Source organism: Miniopterus schreibersii (genome assembly GCF_964146895.1).
Source record: "Miniopterus schreibersii genome assembly, chromosome: 7".
In the NCBI taxonomy this organism is placed as follows: Eukaryota; Metazoa; Chordata; class Mammalia; order Chiroptera; family Miniopteridae; genus Miniopterus; species Miniopterus schreibersii.
Window position 1 is genome coordinate 40,531,238 of NC_138108.1, and position 24,238 is coordinate 40,555,475.

Consider the following 24,238-nt stretch of genomic DNA (forward strand, 5'->3'; position numbering starts at 1 on the left):
CCACCGCCACAGGAGGCGCACTTCCGGTTAGGCGGCAGAGTTTGTTTACGAGGTTGCTCTCAGATCTAGCGGCTGCGTTCTCCAACTCATCCTCCAAGATGGGGAAATCCTTCGCCAATTTCATGTGCAAGAAGGACTTTCATCCCGCCTCCAAATCCAATATCAAAAAAGTGAGTAAGGAGAGCCGGGGAGGGTGCTGGCCCGTGCACTGGGTTCCCGCAGGGTGCTGGAAATGAGAGTGGTGGTGTCTCTGAAATCCTTGGGACAGTCGCCTATTCTCCAGGCCTAAAGCCCTGGTGTTCTCGCCCGTTCTTCCCCTCTGGGGAACTCTGACAAAGATGACCCGCGACGTTTAGGCGGCCCAGGTCTGTTCTGTCAGCGAGGATGTAAATCCGTAAGATCGAATCCCAGAGATCACGGCTTCGGAGTGCCGCTATTCTCTACAAAGAAACCTTCCTATTTATTTAAGGTAGATCTTAAAACAGAAATAAAGCCACCCCCTTGCGTCCTCTTTTTATCCTACCCGATAATGTAGCATCTCTCTGAGGACCTCGTTCCGTTTTGGCTTGACCGTGTCTACTAGGTGCAGTAAGGAAAAACCGTGCTCGGTAATCCAGCAGTGGAAAGCAGAAGTGAAGTAGGAAGAGGCTGAGCATTGGAATCAGACCTAGATTCTAGGTATTACAGCACAGTCACTTTTAGCCCTGACACCTTGCACAAAATACTTCCCTCATCCCAGTCTCCTAATCTATAAATTCAGAATGATCATGTCAATTGCCTTGACTTGTGAAATTGTTATGAGGATTAAATAAGATGGTTTAGAATAATTCTAAACTTTAGATAAAGGCTTTGAAACAAAGTACCACGGAGCACTGTGCCCACCACAGAGAGGGAGCTCAGTAAAATGTTAATTGCCCCTACACACAAACTTATTCTTAGCCTGCTCCCAAAATACATGTGTTACCTAGAGTTTCATTCTTGGCCTATGCCTTGCTTACTCCGTATGCTTTCCCAAGCAATCACATCCAAGCAATCACATCCAGTTTCATAGTTTTAACTACCCTCGCTTCACTCATGACCCTCAAATCAACAGCCCAGGTCTCTCCCCCTAGCTCAAGGCACCTCAAAACAACTATATACTTCACAATTTCATCTTGAGATCCTATAGGCATCTCAAACTCGACATATCTGAAATAGAATTTATCTTTCATCCAAAATTTGCTCTTCTTTTTATACTTCCTATATCATACGAGTAGGAAATAAAGGTAGTAACACAACCCTTCACGCAGTCACCAATGCCAGAGATTCAAGATTCATCCCTTTCCCAACACCCCTTTATCTAGTCAGCAAGTAAAATTTATTGGTCTTACCTACCAAATATCTTTCTAATCTCTCTCCTCTTTGTCACTACTGCCTGTATCTTAGCTTAGACCCTCATTATCTCTCACCTGGACTTTTATGTTTCCTAACTGGTTTTTCTGCCTCCAGTCTTGACCCCTTTCAAATCTGTTCTCTTCCTAGTTGTCAGAATAACTATTTTATTTTGCAGCTTTTACTGAGATATAATTTACATACCATAAAGTCACCCATTCAATGCGCACAGTTCAGGGGTCCTTAATTATGAATTTATGCAATCATTACCACAAACAATTTTTAAATATTTCTGTCACCCTCCCCCACAAAACTCATATCTGTTAGCAGTTTCTCTCCATTTCTCCTTAACCTTGCCTCCTTTCCAGCTGTAGGCAACCACTAATCTGCTTTCTGTTTCTGTGGACTTGCCTATTCTGGACATCTCATGTAAATATGAAATATGTGGTCTTTTGCGAAATACTGGCTTTTTTCATTTAGCATGTTTTCAAAGTTTATCCATGTTGTAGAATGTATTAGTATTGCATTCCTTTTTATTCCTGAATATTTGATTGTGTGGATATAGCACATTTTATTTGTCCACTCATCAATCAATAAATGTTTGGGTTGTTTCTCTTTTTTTTTTTTTTTGTTGTTTCTCTTTTTAAAGCAAAAGTCTGATCTCGCCCCACTCCTTATTAAAATGCTACATAATTAAGTACAAGTAATCTGCCTCCAGTTTATTTTTCCTTCTTCACCCCCTATTGCCATTCTCCCACCTCAGATTTTATATTACAGTAATATCAGACTACTTAATTCCAGTTTTACATCTTTGGGCCTTTGTCTGAGTTGTTGTCTCTGTCAGTAATATCTTACCCTGTTTTTTCCTTGGTAAAATTTTGATCCTGTTTAACATGTATGAAGTTACTTGTGCACAGGGTTGTTTATTGGAACACAGTTTTTAATAGCAAAAGATTGGAAATTTCTTAAATGCCCATTAGTACAGCAAGAGATTGGTTAAATAAATGATGTTATAGCCCCACAATAGAATGATAATCAGCTCTCTGCCCCCCTGCCAAAATACAAGAAGGCTCTTTGTTTACTGATCTTGGAATGATCTCCGTGATAGAGAATTTTATTTTATACATATTCTCTGTATGTATATGAATGTGTGTGTACACAGTATATGTTACCATTTATGAAAAGAATATGTGTGGCCCTAGCTGGTGTTCTCAGTTGGTTGAGCATTGTCCTGTACACTGAAAGGTTGTGGGTTCAATTCCCAGTCAGGGTACATGCCTAGGTTGTGGGTTCAATCCCTGGTTGGCGTGTATTTGGGAAACAACCAATCAATGTTTCTCTCTCACATTGATGTTTCTCCCTCTCTTTCTCTCTCTCTTCACCTGTTTCTTAAACCAATAAACATATCTTCAGGTGAGGATTTAAAAAAAGACTATGTATGTATGTTTGTTTTATATACACAGGATGAGGCAAAAGTAGTTTTACAGTTCTTTGTATGGAAAATAATACAATTAATAATGCAAGAATAAACTCTTTGTTTTGCATACTCACAACTGTAAACCTACTTTGCCCCACCCTGTGTATTCTTTTATGTATTTGTGCATTAGAACATCTTTGGAAGGACATAGATATACAAGAAATGGATAACATTGTCTACCTGTGAATATAGTTTCTTAATTTTAAAAAATAAATAACTTTTTAAAACCAAAAGTTGCTGTAAAGCATTCCATTATAATGTGCCAGCCTTCCTTCCTGCTCCCTAAAGTTTTCACTATCTTGTTCTATTTCGTTATCTTGTACATATTTCTGTTATCCAAATATCAAACTTTATTCATATAATTCACATATTTTCTTTTTTATTATGCAGAGCTTAAAATTACAGAAAAGTTAGTATGATTTTCTGTTTGCAGGTTCTGTAGGAATATGCTTTATTACTTTTTATTCCAGTCCATAATGAATACTCAGTATGTATTTAAGCTCTTGAGCAATTAAGACAAGTAAAATAACTGTGAAATCTAAAGCAAATAAATGGTAGTTATTATGTTAGAAGTAATATGTTACTCGTTAGGCTGTTATTAATATGTTATTCTGCCAGGCATTTCTCTGTTGTAACTGTTTGTGTTTTGAGCTACAGTGAAAATTCCAAACATGTGCCTTTTTACTGCCTATTCCAAGTGTAGGTTTTTCTTCTACTGTAACATTACATTGGTAAGTTTGAAGTCAGTGGAAGAAACTTTCAGGAACTTACACCAAAAATTTCTGGTATATTCTGTCCTTGAAGGGTTCTCTTTTCATTTCAATTTTTGCTTTTATCTCTATGTTAATCTTTCTAGTTCACATCTCAAGCTGTGTCCCCATAGAACCTTCCTATCTCAGCACCACTAAAATACTAATAACTACCTTTTTTCTTGCTTCTGAAATTGAATAATGGCAATCTTGTCCCACATCCTCCTCCCCACACTCATCTTCCTTCACCCAGTTGATAATTATAGTTTTATCAATGTAAGTTTTTGTTCTCGAATTTACTTTCTTAAAACTTAGCATGTTTGGAGAAAAAGTTTTGACTTGTTGTTTTTGTTGAATGGTTGTCAGACACTTTGTCCTTTATTCTAAAGGTGGTAGGAGAGCATTGGTACCTTTTGGACTTGGAAGTAACATGATTAAATACCCTTGCATAGCCCAACCGGGCGTGGCTCAGCAGTTGAGCATCAACCTAGGATCTGGGAGATCAAGGTTGGATTCCTGGTCAGGGCACATACCCGGTTATGGGCTTGATCCCCAGTCAGGGGCATGCAGGGGGCAGCCAATCAATGACTCTCTCATCATTGATGTTTCTGTCTCTTTCCCTCTCCTTTCCTCTCTCTGAAATCAATAAAGACATATTTTAAAAAAATTCCCTTGCATAAGTTGTGAGGGTTTTTTACCTTCACTGCTTTTGTGGTTTTGAGGATTTCACATAGGGACACATTCAGCTTGTAGTGTTGGTGCCTTTAAGATATCTGATGCGCCTCTCTCTTATCTCTTTGTTTCCTCTCTTGTCTCTCCCCTTTTTTCTACAACTACTTTTCGTTTCATTTCCTTTTTTTTCCTCTTCCTTGTCGTCCATTTCTCCTCTCTTGGTGTGTCGGTGACCCCCATTGGCACCCATGGGCATTGTTTAACCCTACTAGTTGTACCCTGTGTGTTTTCTAGCCTAGACATATTACATGTAGAGAGATGGTTGTTCTCTCTGAAATAACACGGGGACCAAGTACAAAAAGCTATTGAATCACAAGTGCTCAGAGTGATTCTCAAGTTTGACATTTTTGCTTGAAAGAGTAGCTCTTTTGAATGGTTGGACTTAAGGACTTGTACAAAGGCACAGATCAGACCTTGCAGCTGTTATTTTGTGATGGTGTCACTATGACCAAAACAGATTATGTTGTAAACTATATACGATATAGTTTACTATATTGTATTGAAATGCTATGTACAATATAGCATTTCATATTTTATTATTAAAAAAAGCAAACTTCCTATTTAACTTAAATTTTTTACTTTATTTAGGTATGGATGGCAGAACAAAAAATATCATATGATAAGAAGAAACAAGAAGAATTAATGCAACAATATCTTAAAGAACAAGAATCATATGATAATAGGTAAGAAATTCCACTATGCTGGTGATTTTATCTTATTTATTTATTTAATTTTTATTTTATTTTATTATTTTCTTAAATGCTTGCCTGAGGATACGTTTTTATTGATTTTTAAAGAGAGAGGAAGGGAGGATGGGGGGGAGAGAAATGTTGATGTGAGAGAGAAACATCATTCAATTTCCCATACACGCCCCAACTGGAGATTGAACCCACAACCTAGGTATGTGCCCTGACCAGGAATCGAACCGACAGCCTTTTGGTGTAAGGGGCAACGCTCCAACCAACTGAGCCACCCAGCCAGGGCTATGCTGGTGATTTTAGAACAGTCAATTGCATAAGAATGATCCCTTACTGAATCTTATATTAAATTTGCCTTTTTAAATTGAATGTCTTAGTGATATGATTCTATTCCCTGAGAACTATCTTTACTGTTACATTTGTAGATGGCCACTTACCCATAATTCATATAAAATATATTGATGTGACTCTATATACAGCCTATGATCAAGTCCCAACTTAGACAAAGGTTAGAAGAACAAAAGTCTACACTCAAACTACTGAGACCTCACAAAAATATTTCTTTAAAATACACTGAAATGAAAAGAGTCACAGGACAGCTTCAAGAGGTAAAGTGTCTCTACTTGACCTGCTTGTCATTTTTCTGTTAATGGCAGGATCCTAGCTAGAGTTCTTCCTTGGTTTGTTCTAGTAAAGTACCTACCCTTTAGCTATTGTCATTTTATATATGTATTAGCAAGTCTGACTCTAAAGCTGATTTCTCTTGGTTAATCAAGCAGGCGAATAGTGGTGCTTTAGTTACATGGACCATGCTCTCACTTCTACTCAGTCCTGTTTTTTATCAAAATACAGAGCTTAAGCAAAGTAATGCTAAACTATTACTACTAAATACTCTCTTTAAAATATAGTATATTGAGAGCAAAATTAAAGAAATAAAGCTTTTAGTTCAGTTAAGTACCATTCTCACTATTTTTATTTAATCTGGTTAACTTTTATTAAGTACCTACTTCATGCAAGACAACAAATGGTTTAGGTGCCTATAAACATGTGATAACATAGTTTCTACCCTCAAAAAAATCCTGTAAAAGGATGGAGATAGACAGATGGATGTAGAGATGTAGTTTTCAAGGCTGTATATCACAACTGAGATTTTAAAAACACAATGCTTTAAAAACTATAGCATGCTAATATAGGACACAGTAATGCCATTTGGAATAACAAGGTAAGACTTCAGGAAAGTGGTGACATTTAAGCTGAACTATAAAGAATGATAAGGATTTAGATGAGTGGTTCTCAACTGAGAGCCATTATTGCCCCCAGGGGACCTGTGGCAGTGTTTGAACACATTTTTAATTGTCACAACTCGGGTTGAGTGCTACCAGCATCTAGTAGGTGGAGACTAGGGATGCTAAAAAACAGCTTACAATGCAGCTTACAACAGCCCCACACAACAAAGAGTTATGTAATCCAAAATGTCTATAGCACCACCTCTGAGAAACCCTGATTTACATGTAGTAAAAGCTGATTAAAGATCAGTACGGTGGGAAAGTAGAGAGGGTATCTAGGAAACAGTCAAAAATTGAGCTAGACTCATTAAGAGATAGTGTAGGTAGAAAAGTAAGTTTGCCGCAGATCATAGTGTGTTTACTCTTTATCTTTAAAGAAGACTTTTTTCCCTTGGTAATTAATAAATATTTGAAGCTATGCAAATATCCTGTTTCTCCTAGAACTTTTTCCCTTAGTTTTAGCGCTCATTGGTGGATCTTGCCTGCATCAATTATTACTGTGGTTTTCTAACGATGATTTTCTATTTCGTTTCTATTCTCTCCTGCTACATTTTTAAATTTGAATTCCTCTGGAAAGAAAAATTTTCTCTTTCTCTCATTTTGGTATTTATTTAGTCATTTATTTCTGTCAGTGTGGACTCATAGATATTTCAGATTTCATCTAATGAGTGGAGTAAAGTTTTGAAACTTTATCTCTAAAAAAATATCTTAATTCCCTTAGGGTTTTTAGAGGTTGGGAGATAGTTATTCTGTAATGTTTTTCTCCTACATAAAATTGTTAACCTTATGTCTTATTTTATTTAGATTGCTTATGGGAGATGAACGGGTAAAGAATGGCCTTAATTTCATGTATGAGGCCCCACCAGGAGCTAAAAAGGGTACTCACCTCATTTCTTTTTTAAGTTTTTGATTTGTTTGCAACTAAAGTTTGAGAACTGTTATGACAGGCTTTTTTGTAAGTTCCTCTTTATCTTTTAAAATTGCTATTATGCTGTAAAAATAATTTTTGAAAATGCTGGAATCAGTAGAATAAATACTAAAAATATTTGTCTAACCTAGTTATATTTCATGACTTGTCCTTTGGAGAGAAAAAAATCTCAACATCAGCAGAAGTGCATTTATTCTTTTATAATTTATGTATATATTTTTAGTCCTTCTTACTAAATGTACTTGTAAATACAAAGCATAATATTCACTGTCATTGAAAAGTATAAAAGTTTTAACTATTAGGAATTACATGCTTATTAAATATGATCTCTTATTTAATATCACATTTAATCCTTCAGTGATTTGAATTTTATCTTCTGAAAGAAGAAAAATGTCAAACTGATAAATTCTTACATATTACAATTAAATATCATGATATCATAGTATAGTATATGATAGACTTATGAAGTTTTTAACTTGATCTACCTTTTTCCCCCCATATTTTGATATGCAATCAAGAAAATAAAGAGGTAAAGTACTATTTTCTATGTTTGAATTTACTTGCAACAGGTTGTAATTTTATGAAGAAATTGAAAAACTTTTTAATGAATGTTTTTAGAAAGAAGAAACAGAAGGAGAGACTGAATACAAATTTGAATGGCAGAAAGGAGCCCCACGAGAAAAGTAAGAACTGGTTTTCCTTTAAGATAAAGCATCTATCATTAAACTTATCTGATATCCCATTTTGTGTTGTCTTTTCTTTCACTAAAGAAGGCATCTAATATGAAAAGGTATTTTCAGTGATTTGTCTTATGCAATTAATTTGCCTAATCTGTATTTTTTATTTTTTTACTTTTTAAATTGCAGATCATTAGACTGGACACTTAATAACTAAATGGTGTTTGGAAATACTGAATAGATTTTATAGTTCTATATATTTATTACAGTTATGCATTTTGTAATATACTTAGAACTATAAAACTATTTTTCAAAATAACTGTTTATTAAATTACTCTTAATATTGTGTTTATACATTTTTCTCTCCTCAATAGATATGCCAAAGATGACATGAACATCCGAGATCAGCCCTTTGGTATTCAGGCAAGTAACACATGTTTTACTCTGTAGTAATGATTTTTACTTAATAAATCTTTATATCGTTGCCCAAAAGGTATTTAAGCTGAAAGGGGGCTCTTTGGTGTCTGTCTGTATCAGATAATAGAAGGACTAGGGGGGAAAACATTAAATTTAATAGACTAATGAAAGATAGAAATTAAAGTTGTGTATTGAGGGTTATAAAGATAACGGTCTCTGCAGTTTTCAAGGAATTTGGAGAACTAGCTCAAGGTCCAGAAAAGATGCAAAACTACTTGTTTTAAACTGGGACAAGCTATCGTCAAAGGGCCAAGTCCTTGTTATAAATAACATTTTTTGGAACGTTGCCATGCTTACTCATTTACGTATTGTCTGTGGCTGCTTTCCTGCTACAATGGCAGAGTTGAATAGTTACAACAGAGACCTCTGGCCCATAAAGCCTAAAATATTTACTATCTGGCTCTTTACAAAAAGTTTGCCAACCCCTGGTGCAGGAAATTGAAACTTTAAAAGATTAACTTTTTTAAATTAGAGAATTTAAGAATAAGCCATGACACAATTATTTTTTGGAATTTTACCATTTCTTTTTGGATGACATTGTTTCATTGCCACAAAATATCAATCAAAAAGAAATAGAATTTACCTTAGCTTTTAGGCAAAATTTGTAGTAAAAGATTTTAATATTTGTATTAAATTACAAAATACAGTTATGAAGTCTCTTCCTTGCAAGATCTTTTAAAAATTAGAATAATTTAACTTAAACTCTACCGAGGAATAGGGAGTTGAACATTGGTTAGATTCTTACTATTTTAACAGCAACAATAATGTTCACTATTTCTCAGGTTCGAAATGTGAGGTGCATTAAATGTCACAAATGGGGTCATGTCAACACAGATCGAGAATGTCCTTTGTTTGGTCTTTCTGGAATCAATGCAAGCTCAGTTCCCACTGATGGCTCAGGTAGGCACTAGACATGATTTATGTGTTTGTTTTAGAATGTATATTGAGGACAAATAAGGAAAAGTAAAATAATAGTTTTCTTTAATCTCTCTGGGTATTGCTTTGTTTTGTTTTGGTTGGGTTGAGTTTTTTGGACTAAGGCACATTCCTAAAATATGATGGTCAGTGGAAAACTCTGATCCTATGTTTTGAAAGGCAGTATATAAGAATTAAATTTAACGTTTCTAGCCAACGGCCCCTATGAAAGACATATTAAACATAGTTTATTAGGTTAGTAACCTCAAAATAGCAGGAAGAAATAGTTATTTCTCATATTTATGTCCTCCTGAATTGTAAAAGTACAGTGGTCGAGAAGCCTCAGCAATCACCTGTTTTTAGTTTAGAGATAAAATCAAAACTGAGTTTAAAAATATGTTAACTATGTTAAAATTGGTTTTTACTTGAAAATTATTTACCTTCCTGCATATTATTGCATACTTACGAAAGATTGGTCTAATTCTTTTTGTGTTATTTGGGTTCTTTTTATAAAAAAATATTACAACTGAGAAGTCTTAAATTTATCAGTGCCTTGTTAGATTATTATTAAGACAGCCACACTAATCCAACCATAACCCCCAATAAATTATAATAGAAATAACCTGCTTAACCCTATAACGTTACACAAGTCATTTCACTTTTCAACACTCCATTTTAAAATAAGGATTTGATAGTATAACTCAAGAGATTTTCAGTATTTTTTAAGTAGCTCTAAAACCTTTTTTTTCTTTTTTTTTTCCTTAAAAAGATACCTTAGGTGAAACCAAGTATATAGAACATACAAAGACAGAGCTGCTCTATTGAAGCAAATGCTCTGGGCATGAAGCCCCATCCTCAGCTCATCTAGGCCTCTGATACACCTCCTTATACTCCCTGTGGCTTCCACTGCCACCTCTGAGCCCAGGGTTCTCCCTCAGTCAGCTTATGACCTTCAGCCTCTATTGTATAGCTAGAGATCCTGCTTCCTTCCAGTAAGCCAAATGCAGGCTTTAGGATTCAAGATGCCAGTTCTCGTATTAGGAGTTTAGAAATTAGATCCAGTATCAGGTTTGACACTGTTTCTTTAATGGCGTTATGGATGTCAGATGGGTAGAGGAAGTACACAGATAAAATATTATAATTGAGTTTTTAAAAGTCCTTATTGCTCTAAAAAAGATAAAAGCCACATTTTAAGTAAGGGAAAACTGCTCAGTGGTGAAAGAATGTTGATATATATAAAAAATATATTATCTTTTTGCCCATCAAATTTGGTAGATTTAAAAGAACTGTACACCCAGTGTTGGAGCAAGTGTGGTAAAATTAATGTTTTAATCCACTTGATAAATTGGAGCAGCCGTTCAGAAGTCACTTGATGATATGTATCAAAAGCCTTGAAACCATGCAAATCCTTTTATCTAGAAATTCAACTTCCAGGAATTTATAATAAGAAAATGATAAGGTAGATGCCCAAAGTTTTATAGAGGTGAAATATTAGAAACAACCCTAAACGTTCATCAGTAAGGATAAAATAAACTCACCTATTCAGCAATTATTTATGGAGCACTTACTGTGTGCCAGGCATTTTTCTAGGCTGTAGGAATGCAATATCAAGACAGAAAAGGTCCTTGCTTTCACTGTATTGGAAATGACATAAAATAAACTGATAAATAAGAAAATACTAGGTATTTATAAGTTCTATGATAAAATTAAATTGGATACTGTGATAAGAACTGAATGGGGAGTAACTTTTGATTAAGTGGTCAGGAAGGGCCCCTCTGAGGAAGTGATGTTAAACTGCAACCTCTAAATGACAGGATAGATGCAGCTGTGCAGGATCTGGCAGAAAAGCATTCGGCATCTTAGGCAGAAGAAGCAACCTTCCACCCAGAGGAAGCCATAAATTCAGAGAGGCAGTGTACTTAGTTGCTAAGAGCACAGGCTGTGGAGCGATGGAGCTAGTAAATGCCTGATTTGGAAACCCCTGCTCTGCCGCTTAGTAGCCATGTAACTTTAAGCAACCTGCTTATCCTCTCTGGAGGGTGAAAGTGTGCAAACAAGTACTGGTAAATACCTTATCTAAGAATATCTCAAAGCACTGAACTCTTTGATAAAATTATGATAAAAATAAGTCAGTAACTTTTATCATCTATGATACCACATAAGATGATGTACCACATATTTCTGATGTACCATCAAGGTGGAGAGCCATCAGCTTCAGCTGTATATAAGAACAATTGAATATTTGGGAAATAGTACCTTTGTTTGTTTATTTATTTAAATTATGTTTTACTAATATTACACAGTCATGAATTTATTCTAAAAGAATAATCGTGGATATCTTCAAAGATTTTATTGCAAAATATAGTAAGAGAGAGAACCTAAATAAATACTTAATGAAAAGATATTAAGTGAGTAATTCTGGGCTATTACCAATGGAATACTATACTATGCAGCCATTAAAAATGATTCGAAGACTGCTTAATAATATGGATGTTGTTTATAACATTTGGTCAAAGGAAAACAGCTTATAAAACAAAGTAGTTATACGGATTCCACTCATATTTCTTTTTATATCTTTTTAAAAAAATATATTTTATTGATTTCAGAGAGTGGAAGGGAGAAGGAGAGGTAGAAACATCAGTGATGAGAGAGTTATTGATCGGCTGCCTCCTCCTGCACACCCCGTGCTGGGGCTGGAGCCCGCAATTCGGGCATGTGCCCTGACCAGGAGTCAAACCGTGATCTCCTGGATCATAGATAGATGCTCAATTGCTGAGCCACAGCGGTTTTATATCTTTAGGTAAACATATAGACAGATACGTTTAGAAAAATGCCTGGAAGGAGATAGCCCAAAATATTAATAGTGGTTGTATATTTATCATTTTAAATGAATATTCTTTTAGAAGAATTAAAAATTATACATAGAAATAAATTATTTAAAATTGTATTGCTCCATTAATGCCTTTAAATTTTGACCTGAATTTAGCTGGACCACTTAACTAGCACTAATAGAAACTCTTAAAGGATTCTCAAAAACAAAATCTCTACTATATCAAATAGGAAAGCAAATAATAATGATGTTGTATTCTGAATTTGAATGCAATGGAAAACAAACTGCCCAATTTCCTAATCCACTTGCTGATTCAAGCTAAAAACTCTTTTCATTTAAAAAAATCACCTATTGAAAAATGTCTCACCAGTGAATAGAGATTATTTTTGCAATAAGGCAATTTCAGTGGATGTGGTTATCATGGGATAATCACACCCCTGGGGTATATAGCCTTGTGCCTGTAATCTCCCAGGAGTGTAATTATTTCATGATAACCATACCCCCTGGTGTTGCATTATTTCTATTATGAAATTCTTAGTTTAGTATATAAAGTAACTTACTTTGATCACTGGAAACTGCAAGGTGCTGTTAGAATGTTCCAGCTGTGAGGTTTACAGAGACCAGCTATAAGATTTACTTCTCCTTTACAAAGTTAAATTAGGCAATCAAAATGCTTCTTTTGGCTAAGCTGGTTTACAGTATCTTTTCTACTGATAAGATCATCTTAACTTTTTAAGTTTTCATCCATTCTAGATACATCCAAATTATATGTAAAACTTGCAAGCTTCAGTGGTGACTGAATTTATATTAAACATTTTTATATTACAATATAATTAAATGGCCTGCCCACCTGGCTTTTATCTATACTCTATGACTCTTATTCTTATCATAGACTGTTAGCATTTGTCACTCATGTTTTTAATGTATATTGAAATGGAACATTTATTAACCTGCAGTGGGGTTTTCAACAAAGCAACTGGGTTTCTTTGGGGAGAGGGGTTGTTTGTGTTTTTGGCTTTCTTCGTAGATTTCATAGTTACATATATGTGTGTGCCTCTACTTAATCTTTTTGTTTGTTTGTTTTAGTCTTATTTGTGTTTTTTCTTAGTAGACTTTTTTTTTTAGAGCAGTTTTAGGTTCACAGCAATATTGAGAAAAAAATACAGAGATTTCCCATATACACCTGCCCCCACAAATGCATAGCTGCCCTCATTATCATCATCTCTGACAAGAGTGACATCTTGTTACAATTGATGAACCTACACTGACAAATTATTATCACCCAAAGTCCATATAGTCTACCTAAGGACTCACTCTTGGTGTTATGGCTTTGGACAAATGTATGATGACATGTACCCACCATTATAGTACCATATAGGTTTCACTGCCCTAAAAATCCTCTATGCTCTGCCTGTTTATCCCTCCCTCACCTCTAGCTCCTGAAACAATTGATCTTTTTACTGTCTCCACAGTTTTGCCTTTTCCTAAAGGTCATATAGTTGGAATCATGGAGTATGTAGCCTTTTCATATTGGCTTCTTTCACTTAGCAATACACATTTAAATTTCCTCCATGTCTTTTCATGGCTTGATAGCTCATTTCTTCTCAGTGATGAATTTCATTGTCTGGATGTACCACTGCTTATTGAATTATTCATCTACTGAAGAGCATCTTGGTTACTTTCAAGTTTTGGCAGTTATGAATAAAGCTGCTATAAACACCCATATGCAGTTATCGTGTAGATGTAAGTTTTCAGCTCCTTTGGGTTAATACCAGTTAGTGAGATTGCTGGGTAGTGTGTTAAGAGTATGTTTAGTTTTATAAGAAACTGTTAAGGCCATTGGACCATTTTTTAAGTTGGATTGTTTGTTTTCGTATTGTTGAGGTCTAAGAGTTATTTGTGTATTTTGGTTAGCAATCAGATATGTCTTATGCAAATATTTTCCCCCAGTCTGTGACCTGTCTTTTTATTTTCTTGAGCAAGTGTTTCTTTTAAATAGGTGTATTGAGCCCGGCCAGTTTGGCTCGGTAGGTTGAGTGTCATCCCATGCACCAGGAAGTTGCCAGTTCTATTCCCTGTTTGGGGCACATGCCTGGGTTTTGAGCTCGATCTCCAGCAGGGGGCATACAGGAGGCAGCTGATTAATGTTTCTTTCTCTCTCCCTCTCCCTTCCTTTCTCTGGAATCAGTAAAAACACATTTTAAATAAATAAATAGCTTTATTGACTAAAATTTATACCATACAGTTCACCCACTTAAAGTGTACGATTCAGTGGCTTTGAATTCAATGGCTTTGAATTTGTATATTCATAGAATTGTACATTCATCACCACAGTCAGTTTTAGAACATTTTCATTACCCCAAAAGGGAATTCCACACTCCTCAGCCTTCACTATTCAGCTCCCAGTCTCCCCCAACCCTAGGCAACCACAACTCTGCTTCCTGCTTTTTCTTTTTTAGATTACCCATTCAGGACATTTTATATAAATGGAATCATACAATATGTAGTAAAGAAAGTGGTTTTACTATCTCTTTCTTTGCCTTTAAATTTTATATTTTAACACAATTAAAATTGTATTGCTCCCCCCACCACACCACCAAAATACGCACTTTCCAGCATTCTCTTTCTCCCCATGGAGTCTGGATGTGTCACCCTTCTTGCACATTGATGTGCAACAACAATATGCACAGAGTATTTATTGTTAACCAGGGAATCTCATTCAGGCTGTCCCTTTTATTAGGGTTTAATTATATAGGCAGAAATGATGAAATCATTACTCATGTGGTTGAACTCAATCCCTAGTCTCTGTCCCTTTGCCAGAGGTCAGGCTGATGTCATGTGGCTCAAGGCCCAACCCTCTAATCACATGGCTGGTCTTTCTGGTATGGCCAGTCCCATTCTTAGTAATCTCCATAGTATACCCTATCTGGGGCTCATCATGAGTTACCTCATTAACATAAACTATTAGATCCCACCATGAATTACAAAGATACTCCTGTCACTTAGGAAATTTTGAGGATTTAGAGGTTCAGGAACTGGGGGCACAGGCCAGCCAAATTTTTTATTACACAGCAGTTGTATTTTCATTTTCACTTAATTTAAAATATTTTAAAATTTCTTTTAAGACTTCTTCAATCCATATTATTTAGAAGCATGTTGTTTAATCTCCAAATATTTTAGGATTTTTCTGGATATCTATCTCTTATTTCTAATTTAATTCCATTTTTGGTCTGTGACCATTCATTGTGTGATTTCTGTTCTTTTACATTTGTTAAAGTGTGTTTTATATGGCCCAGAATGTGGTCTATCTTGGTGAATATGAGCTTAAGAAGAATGTATTATGCTGTTGCTGGATGAAGTATCCTATAAATGTCAACTAGATCCAGCTGATGAATGGTGCCATTTAGTTAACTATATCCTGTTGATTTTCTGCCTGCTGGATCTGTCCATTTCTGTTAGAGGGGCATTGAAGTCTCAGCTATAATAGTGTATTTGTCTGTTTCTGAAAACATTTCTATTACTTTTTGCTTCACATATTTAGATCCACTGTTTTTGTATGCATATACATATGAGATGGTTATATCTTCTTGGAGAATGAATCCCTTTTCATTACGTAATTGGCTCTCTTTACCCTTGATAAAACTTCCTTGGTCTGAAATCTGCTTTGTCTGAAATTATTATAGATACTCCAGTTTTGTTTTATTTCTGTTAGCATGGTTAGATCTGAGTTTCTGATCTACATCGTTTCCCTTTTCACTGAAGAACTTCTGTCAATATTTCTTATAAGACAGGTTTACTGGTGACAGATTCCTCAATTTTTGTTTGTCTGAGGAAGTTTTTATTTCTCCTTCACTTTTGAAGGATAATTTCACTGGATATAAAATTCTGTGTTGGTGGGGTGGGGGTTTCTTTCAACAGTTTAAATATTTCACTTTCCTCTTGCTTGCATGGTTTAAGAGAAGTCTGATGTAATCTTATCCTTGTTCTTCTCTAGGTAATGGATTCCCCCCCTCTGGCATTTTTTAAGATTTTCTCTTCATCTTTGATTTTCTGCAGTTGGAATATGCTGTCCCTAGGTGTAGATTTTCTTTCTATTTCCCTGCTTGGTGTTCTCTGAGCTTCCTGGATCTGTGGTGTTTATCATTAGTTTTGAGAAATCTCAGCCATTATTATTTCAAATATTTCTTGTGTTCTTTTCTCCTCCTTCTGGTATTCCTGGTATACATATGTTATACCTTTTATAATTGTCCCACAGTTCTTGGATATTCTGGTTTCCTTACCCCTCCCCCCCCCCCCATTTTCTTTCCCTTTGCTTTTCAGTTTGGGAAATTTTCTATTCACATATCTTAAAGCTCACTGATTCTTTTTTCAGCCATGTCCAGTCTACTGATGAGCTCATCAAAGGCATTCTTCATTTCTATTAGTGTTTTTTATTTCTAGCATTCCCTTTAGATTCTTTCTTAGAGTTCTCGTCTCTCTGCTTACATTATCTATCTGTTGTTGCATGTTGTCCACTTTTTTTCATTAAAACCCTTAGCATATTAACCTTAGTTATTTTATTTTATTTTTTTGATCTACTTATACTGCAAGTGACAATGAGTAGTCATTTGTGTCTTAAGATTTTGTTGTTTGTTTGTTTTTAAATTTTATTTTTGTTTAAAATATTACAGATGCCCCTTTTTCTCCCCAGTGACCCGTTCTACCCCGTTCCTTCCCCCTCCCCAGTCCCTCTCCCCACCATTGTCCGTGTCCTTGGGTTGTGTATACATGCATATAAATTCTTTGGTTACTCTCTCCCCCTCCATCCACCCTCCCTCCTCCATCCCTCTGACATTCATCAGTCTCATCTATGCTTCCATGTCATTGAATCTATTCTGTTCATCAGTTTATTAAGTTCTTTAGATTCCATGTATAAGCGAGATCATGTGATATTTGTCTTTCACTGCCTGGCTTATTTCACTTAGCATAATATTCTCCAGGTCCATCCATACTGTCCCAAAGGGTATGAGATTCTTCTTCTTTACAGCTGCATAGTATTCCATGATGTAAATGTCCCACAGCTTTTTTATCCATTCATCTACTGATGGGCACTTGGGCTGTTTCCAGATCTTAGCTATTATAAACTGTGCTGCTATGAACATCGGGGTACATATATCCTTTCTGATGAATGTTTCAGGATTCTTAGGATACATTCCTAGGAGTGGAATCACTGGGTCAAACGGCAGCTCCATTTTTAATTTTTTGAGGAACCTCCATTACTATTTTCCATAGTGGCTGCACCAGTCTGCATTCCCACCAGCAGTGTACTAGGGTTCCCCTTTCCCCACACCCTCGCCATCACATGTCGTTTGTTGATTTGTTGATGGCAGCCATTCTGACAGGTGTGAAGTGATACCTCATTTTGGTTTTAATTTGCATCTCTCTGATGATTAGCGACGTCGAGCATTTTCTCATGTGTCTCTTGGCCATCCGTGTGTCCTCTTTGGAGAAGTGTCTATTTAAGTCGTTTGCCCATTTCTTAATTGGGTTGTTTATCTTCCTCTTGCTGAATGCTATGAGTTCTTTGTACACTTTGGAAATTAGCCCTTTATCAGATTCATCCTTGGCAAATATGTTTTCCCAGACCGTGGGGTTCTTTTGTATTTTGAGGCTGTTTTCTTTTGCTGTGCAGAAGCTTTTTAGTTTGATGTAGTCCCATGTTTATTTTTTCTTTTGTTTCTCTTGCCCTAGGAGATGTATCAGTGAAAAGTCCACTATGTGGAATGTCTGTGACTTTACTATCTATGTTTTCTTCCAGGATTTTTATGGTTTCGTGACTTACATTTAAGTCTTTTCTCCATTTTGAGTTTATTTTTGTGTATGGTGAAAGTTGGTGGTCGAGTTTCATTCTTTTGCATGTATCTGTCCAATTTTCCCAGCACCACTTACTGAAAGGACTGTCCTTACTCCATTGGATACTCTTGCCTCCTTTGTCAAATATTAACTGACCATAATGGTATGGGTCTATTTCTGGGGTCTCTGTTCTGTTCCATTGATCTATATGCCTGTTGTTGTACCAATACCAGGCTGTTTTGATTACAGTGGCTTTGTAATATAGGTTGAAGTCTGGTAATGTGATCCCTCCCACTCTGTTCTTTTTTCTCAAGATACCTGCAGCTATTCGGGGTCTTTTTTGGTTCCATATAAATTTTCAAAATGTTTGTTCTAGGTCTGTGAAATATGTTATTGGTATTTTCATAGGAATTGCATTAAATTTATAAATTGCTTTGGGTAGTATAGACATTTTAATGATATTAATTCTTCCAATCCATGAGCATGTTATCTTCTCCCACTTGTTTAAATCTTCCTCTATTTCTTTTTTCAGTGTCACGTAGTTTTCTGAGTACAGGTCTTTTACATCCTTGGTTAAGTTTATTCCTAGGTATCTTATTTTTTTAGTTGCAATGGTAAATGGTACTGCTTTTTTAGTTTCTCTCTCTGAAAGTTCATTGTTGGTGTATAAGAATGCCATTGATTTCCAGATGTTGATTTTGTATCCAGCTACCTTGCCAAATTCGTTTATCAAATCTAGTAGTACTTTGATGGAGTCTTTAGGGTTTTTTATGTACAGTATCATGTCATCTGCAAATAATGACAGTTTTACTTCCTCCTTTCCAATTTGGATACCTTTTATGTTTTCTTCCTGTCTGATGGCTATGGCGAGGACTTCCACTACTATGTTGAATAAGAGTGGTGAAAGTGGACTTCCCTGTCTTGTTCCAGTTTTTAATGGAAATGGTTTTAGTTTTTGCCCATTGAGTATGATGTTGGCTGTAGGTCTGTCGTATATGGCCTTTATTATGTTGAGGTATGATCCCTTTATTCCCACTTTGCTGAGAGTTTTTATCAGAAATGGGTTCTGGATTTTGTCAAATGCTTTTTCTGTGTCTATTGGTATGATCATATGATTTTTGTCCTTCATTTTGTTTATGTGATGTATCACATTTATTGATTTGTGGATGTTGTACCAGCCTTGCATCCCTGGAATAAATCCCACTTGGTCATGATGTATGATCTTTTTAATGTATTGCTGGATCCGGTTTGGTAGTATTTTAGTGAGGATTTTAGTATCTATGTAACCTTAGTTATTTTAAATTCCCGATATGATAATTCAGAATCTCTGTCATGCTATTTGATTCTGATGATTGCTTTGTCTCTCCAGACTGTGGTTTTGCCTTTTAGTATACTTGCAAAATTTTGTTGAAAGCCAGATATGATGTATCAGGTAGACAGAACTGAGATATATCTACCTTTAGTGTGAGATTGTATGTTTACCTGGCTAGGAGTTAGGTTAGGTTTACTGTTTGTTGTAGCTATAGATGTCAGAGGCTAAAATTTCCTCAAGTGTCTTTGTTTTTGTCTTTCCTATAATCTTTTGGGTTTCCCTAGAGACTCCTTCTTTAATAGATTCTGAACCTTTATTCAGTTGTAATCCCTTGTTATACAGAAGTGCTATTGATGTGGTTGTAAGATATGAAGGGAGGAGAAGCATTCTATAATCCTGTGCCTAGGTCTCTTTTTTTTTTTCCAATCCTTACCCAAGGATATGCTTTTATTGATTTTGAGAGAAACAGAGAGAGAGAGAAACATCGATTGGCTGCTTCCTGTACACACCCTGACCAGGGATCACACCCTCAACCTGTGTATGTGCCCTGACCAGGAATAGAACCTACCACATTTCAGTGTATGGAACAACACTCCAACCTACTGAGCCATTCCAGCCAGGGCTAGTTCTCACTCTTTTAGTGAGCCTATTCCCCTGAGTTGTAACTGTCATAAGTGCTCCTCAGCTTTTCACCCCCATTTCTCAGCTTTTTTTCCCATGTAGGTTAGGCTCTAGTAAAATAGCTTCCCCTAAGGGTAAGCATTTGTTCAGGAAACAGAATGCTGTGGGCATATTTCAAAATGGTTACTTTTCCCTTCCCACTGTTGAAAGAGAAGTACAAAGGGATTATTCTTTGATGTTCATAGTGAGAACCAGATGGGGCTCCTGGAAGTAAAACTTACAAAGTTTGGACCCCAGGAGTTTTTATCTCTCAAGCTAATTCTTGCTCAATCTCCACCAATAGTCAGTTATCCTTTAGCTGTCTCCATTGGTGGTTTCTGGTTCTGGTAAACTGATTCTCTGTCGCCTGTCTCCCATTTTGGAAGTGGTAATTCTGTGACCTCAATTCTGTGATAGATCTAAGATTTGTTGATTTTTCAGTATTTTTAGCTTTTTTCTTATCATGAGGATGGAAGGACTTTCAACTACTCTCTGTATTGGACCAAAACCCAGAAATTATAAAAGCAGCATAAAAGTGAATAAACATTGAGTTCAAATTTGTTAACATTAGTTTCACTTTGTACTAATTATTTGACTTTTGGTTTTTCAGGCCTAATTTTCTATATATTTAAAATTACTTTGCTATTTTTTTAAAATTTAGCTATAATTTTTTAAATATTTGGAAATGTCTCAATATGGTAATAGGAAAATTTTCACATTTTTTTGGAAAGTAAATTTCAAATTCTAAATAATGTCACTGAATATTCTTGACATGTACAATATTCTTTCTCTCTCTCTCTCTCTCTCTCTCTTTTTTTCTTTCTTTCATCCTTACCTGAGGATTTTATTTTTATTGATTTTTTAGAGAGAGAGGAAGGGAGAGAGAGAGACATCAGTGTGAAAGAGAAACATTGATCAGTTGCCTTCCCCCCCCCCCCCATATGCGCCCTGACCAGGGATCAAACCCACAACCTGAGTATATGTCCTGACTGGGAATAGACCCCACCACCTTTTGGTGCATAGGACAAAGCTCCAACTAACTGAGCCACCTGGCCAGGGCAATATGTCTTTTTTCTTTATAATGCCTCATTGTGAGATTCAGCAATACCACAAATGGCTAAAGTGATGATAGGTACTTAATGTTTCAAGTGTCTCTATCCAGTCTTGTTGATACCATAACTTTTAGTGTGTTTAAACAATATGAAAATTAATAAATAGCTTAAATTGAGGAAAGTATTATTTTATACTTGTTGCAAAGATTTGTGAGCATATCAGTGTTCTTTTCTTTGTGTAATTTTTCCTAACTCTTGACTTAATTTTTGTAGAAGAATTTTACACTAAGCTATAGAACTGATAGTATTCTGCAACAGAGCTCCCACATGCTGCTCCTCTGTCTTTTCAGCAGCCTTTCATGTTGAAGGCATTTTTGTTACTTAAGAACATGTTTGGGAAATTTAACAAAATATTTGTCTCATCATAAGCTTTGCTAGCAAGACACATTGGAGCATGCTGGAGGCATTTTCTGTAGAAAGAAAGATGATAAACTCAGTTGCCCTCTGGCACATCCCCCTGAATCTGTTATGAATTTCCCTTATGCAACTCCTTGAAGAAGTTGAATCCTACCAGCAGAACTACTAGAAAGCCCTGCATCTGATGACAGTTTTTTTTAAGTCCTCCAATGTAATTCTACTGCAGAAAAAGTATTTGTGTTACCAGAATCTCATTAAAGCTAAGCTCCTAAAACAAGCAGATATTAAAACTAATAAATAAAGGATTGACTTCACAGCAACAAAGTGAAGTTGGGCACCGTTTCTGTCCTTTATAGCATGTAGTTATCAGTCAGGAACCAAATTTTTTTTTTTTTTTTTTTAATGCTTGAGGAAGCTAATTAACAGAAAAGATTTTGACCTATTAAAGAGATTATTCAGAAAACTTATTAAGTCACAGCGCTTCAAAGGTCAAAATGATGCTCTTGATTAGTACTTTATATTTTGACTATTTTATTTGAAGTGATTACCAATGGTTAAGTCATTTTGAACTATTTATAAGCACTATTATAATTCAGTGATTAAATTTGTTGTTAGAGTGGCTATGCCTTGAAATTCCATTCACATTAGCAATGGAATTAATTGCAATCCTGTTCTATCAGTAAATGACTGCTCTGTGTTGAAGGCATGTGTGGGACTAGTATAGGCTACACCTCCCACAATCTCAAAGGGATATTATGATTCTCAGATCACGTCACAACTCTCTTTTATATGACTTCCTATTAGCATCATTCCATCTACTCAAGGTCTGCAAACTTCAAGTAAAGGAAATTAGCTAGTGATTACCTAGAAAAAGGAGAATGAATGAAATGTAGTCTACCGGGTAAATATTAATTCTACTCAAATCAAACTAATGAAGTTAACATGCACTTAGAGTGCCCTACTTTTTACCTTTTCCTAAATCCTATGAGAGTTTGAAAATCAAACTCAGTTTCTAGTTCTTTCCTGGCAAGTATAAGCTTTCCTGAGATAGAGACTGTATCTTTTTTTTTTTTGCATCCCCAATGACTTGCACAGTCTACATGCTTAGTAAATAATAGCTTAGTGAGTGACTAAATAGAAAGGCTTTGCTAATAACTATTCTAAACATCACTGTTTATCATCTTTTCTGAATATATCTTATAACACAAATTTACAGTTTATATTTTAACTGTTCTTTCATATAAACTAATTTTCCCCAAAAGATTATAAGCTTAAAGGCAGAAACCAAGTTCTCTATTAACTATCAAGTACCTAGTGAGATACAATAGTAAGCCCTCAGTAATGCATACTGATTTTTAAAATCACTTTCTGTGTTATACACTAGGGATAAATAAGTTAAAATTCCCTATGCAGGGCTCTCTCCATAGGTAGAGATATAATATAGAAATGTAGTGCGACTCTATAGTAACATAGTAATTGTTGATTGGTTTAAAATATCATGTGTAACTTTTTTTTAAAAAAGTAAAACACACTGGTCTTAAATGTAGAGTTTGAGTTTGACAAATGTATGCACCCAATGTAACCAATGTCTCTGACAAGATATGGAGTGTAGAGCATTGCAGTCACCCTAGAACATACCCTCTGGCCCTGTTCGGTGTCGCTCAGTTGGTTGAGCATCCTCCCATGCACTGAAAGGCTGCCAGTTGGATTCTTGGTCAGGGAATGCCCAGGTTGTGGGTTCAGTCCCCAGTTGGGATACGTACAGGAGGCAACTGATCGATGTTTCTCTCTCACATCAGTGTTCCTCCTTCCCTCCTTCCCTCCCTCCCTCTCCCTTCCGCTGTCTCTAAAAAAAATCAATAAAAAACATTTTTAAAATTAATTAAAGTAAAATAAAAAAGGAAAGAAAATATCCTTTGTCCCTTCCCAGTTGGCCCCCTGTACCCACAACCACTATTCTACTTTCTAATCCCATGTATTAGTTTTACCTGTTAATGAACTTCATATAAATGAAAGCATACAGTATCTATTCTTTTGAATCTGGCTTCTGTGACTCGATATAATGTTTTCGAGGTTTGTAGATGCATAACTTTTCCAGAGCACTCATTCTCATAACTTATCTAAAACATAGTGCTAAACATCTAATACTTCATGTTCATCACAACACAAATGATTTTTTTTAATATGTTTTTATTGATTTTAGAGAGAGGAAGAGAGAGGGAGAGATAGAAACATCAATGAGTGAGTCATTGATCAGCTGCCTCCTGCATGCCCCCTACTGGGGATCGAGCTCGAAACCTGGGCACAGGTCCTGACCTCCTGGTTCATGTGTCTACGATCAACCACTGAGCCACACCAGCCAGGCACAGCACAAATGATTTTTGATTAAATTCATTGGGGTGACATCATTTAATATTATATAAGTTTCACATGTACAATTCTGTAATACATCATCTGTATATTGCATTGTGTGCTCACCACCCAAAGTCTAGTGTCCTTCTGTCATATAACAAATGATTTTTCTTAGTCCTCTAGGACTATGAATTCACTTTCTTATAGCTGGATGTATCATCACTAAAATATTTGCATATAAATGAAGTTGAAATTGTAAATTTGAGGACATAATCAAATATAAATCATGTATCTTTAACTGCATTGATTCTGTAAAGCAAGAAACAGTTTTTTCTATTAGCATACAATAAGGGAAGTTTTATCTTTCCTTACTTTTGTGTATTTTCCAGACATATAGACTAAATGAAATGTTTTTTTCTTTATATTCTGTATTTTAATAGAGATCAAATTAGCTGTCTTCAGTATGAACTTGG

General features: G+C 35.6%; 1 protein-coding gene across 2 annotated transcripts in view; it reads left to right on the forward strand.

The window, feature by feature from the left end:
* The first annotated feature begins 2 nt into the window (after positions 1–2).
* CIRSR (corepressor of RBPJ and splicing regulator) overlaps positions 3–24,238 on the forward strand; it is a 32,549-nt gene continuing 8,313 nt past the window's right edge. The window contains exons 1-7 of one of the 2 annotated variants that reach the window (XM_081142618.1): positions 15–170; positions 4,918–5,012; positions 7,118–7,191; positions 7,760–7,770; positions 7,860–7,924; positions 8,293–8,341; positions 9,178–9,295. In XM_081142618.1, the coding sequence (XP_080998744.1) occupies positions 99–170; positions 4,918–5,012; positions 7,118–7,191; positions 7,760–7,770; positions 7,860–7,924; positions 8,293–8,341; positions 9,178–9,295 (484 nt within the window). In that variant the 5' untranslated portion in view covers positions 15–98. Of the gene's footprint in view, positions 171–4,917; positions 5,013–7,117; positions 7,192–7,759; positions 7,771–7,859; positions 7,925–8,292; positions 8,342–9,177; positions 9,296–24,238 lie in introns of both variants that reach the window. The other variant, XM_081142617.1, reaches the window with a different exon arrangement.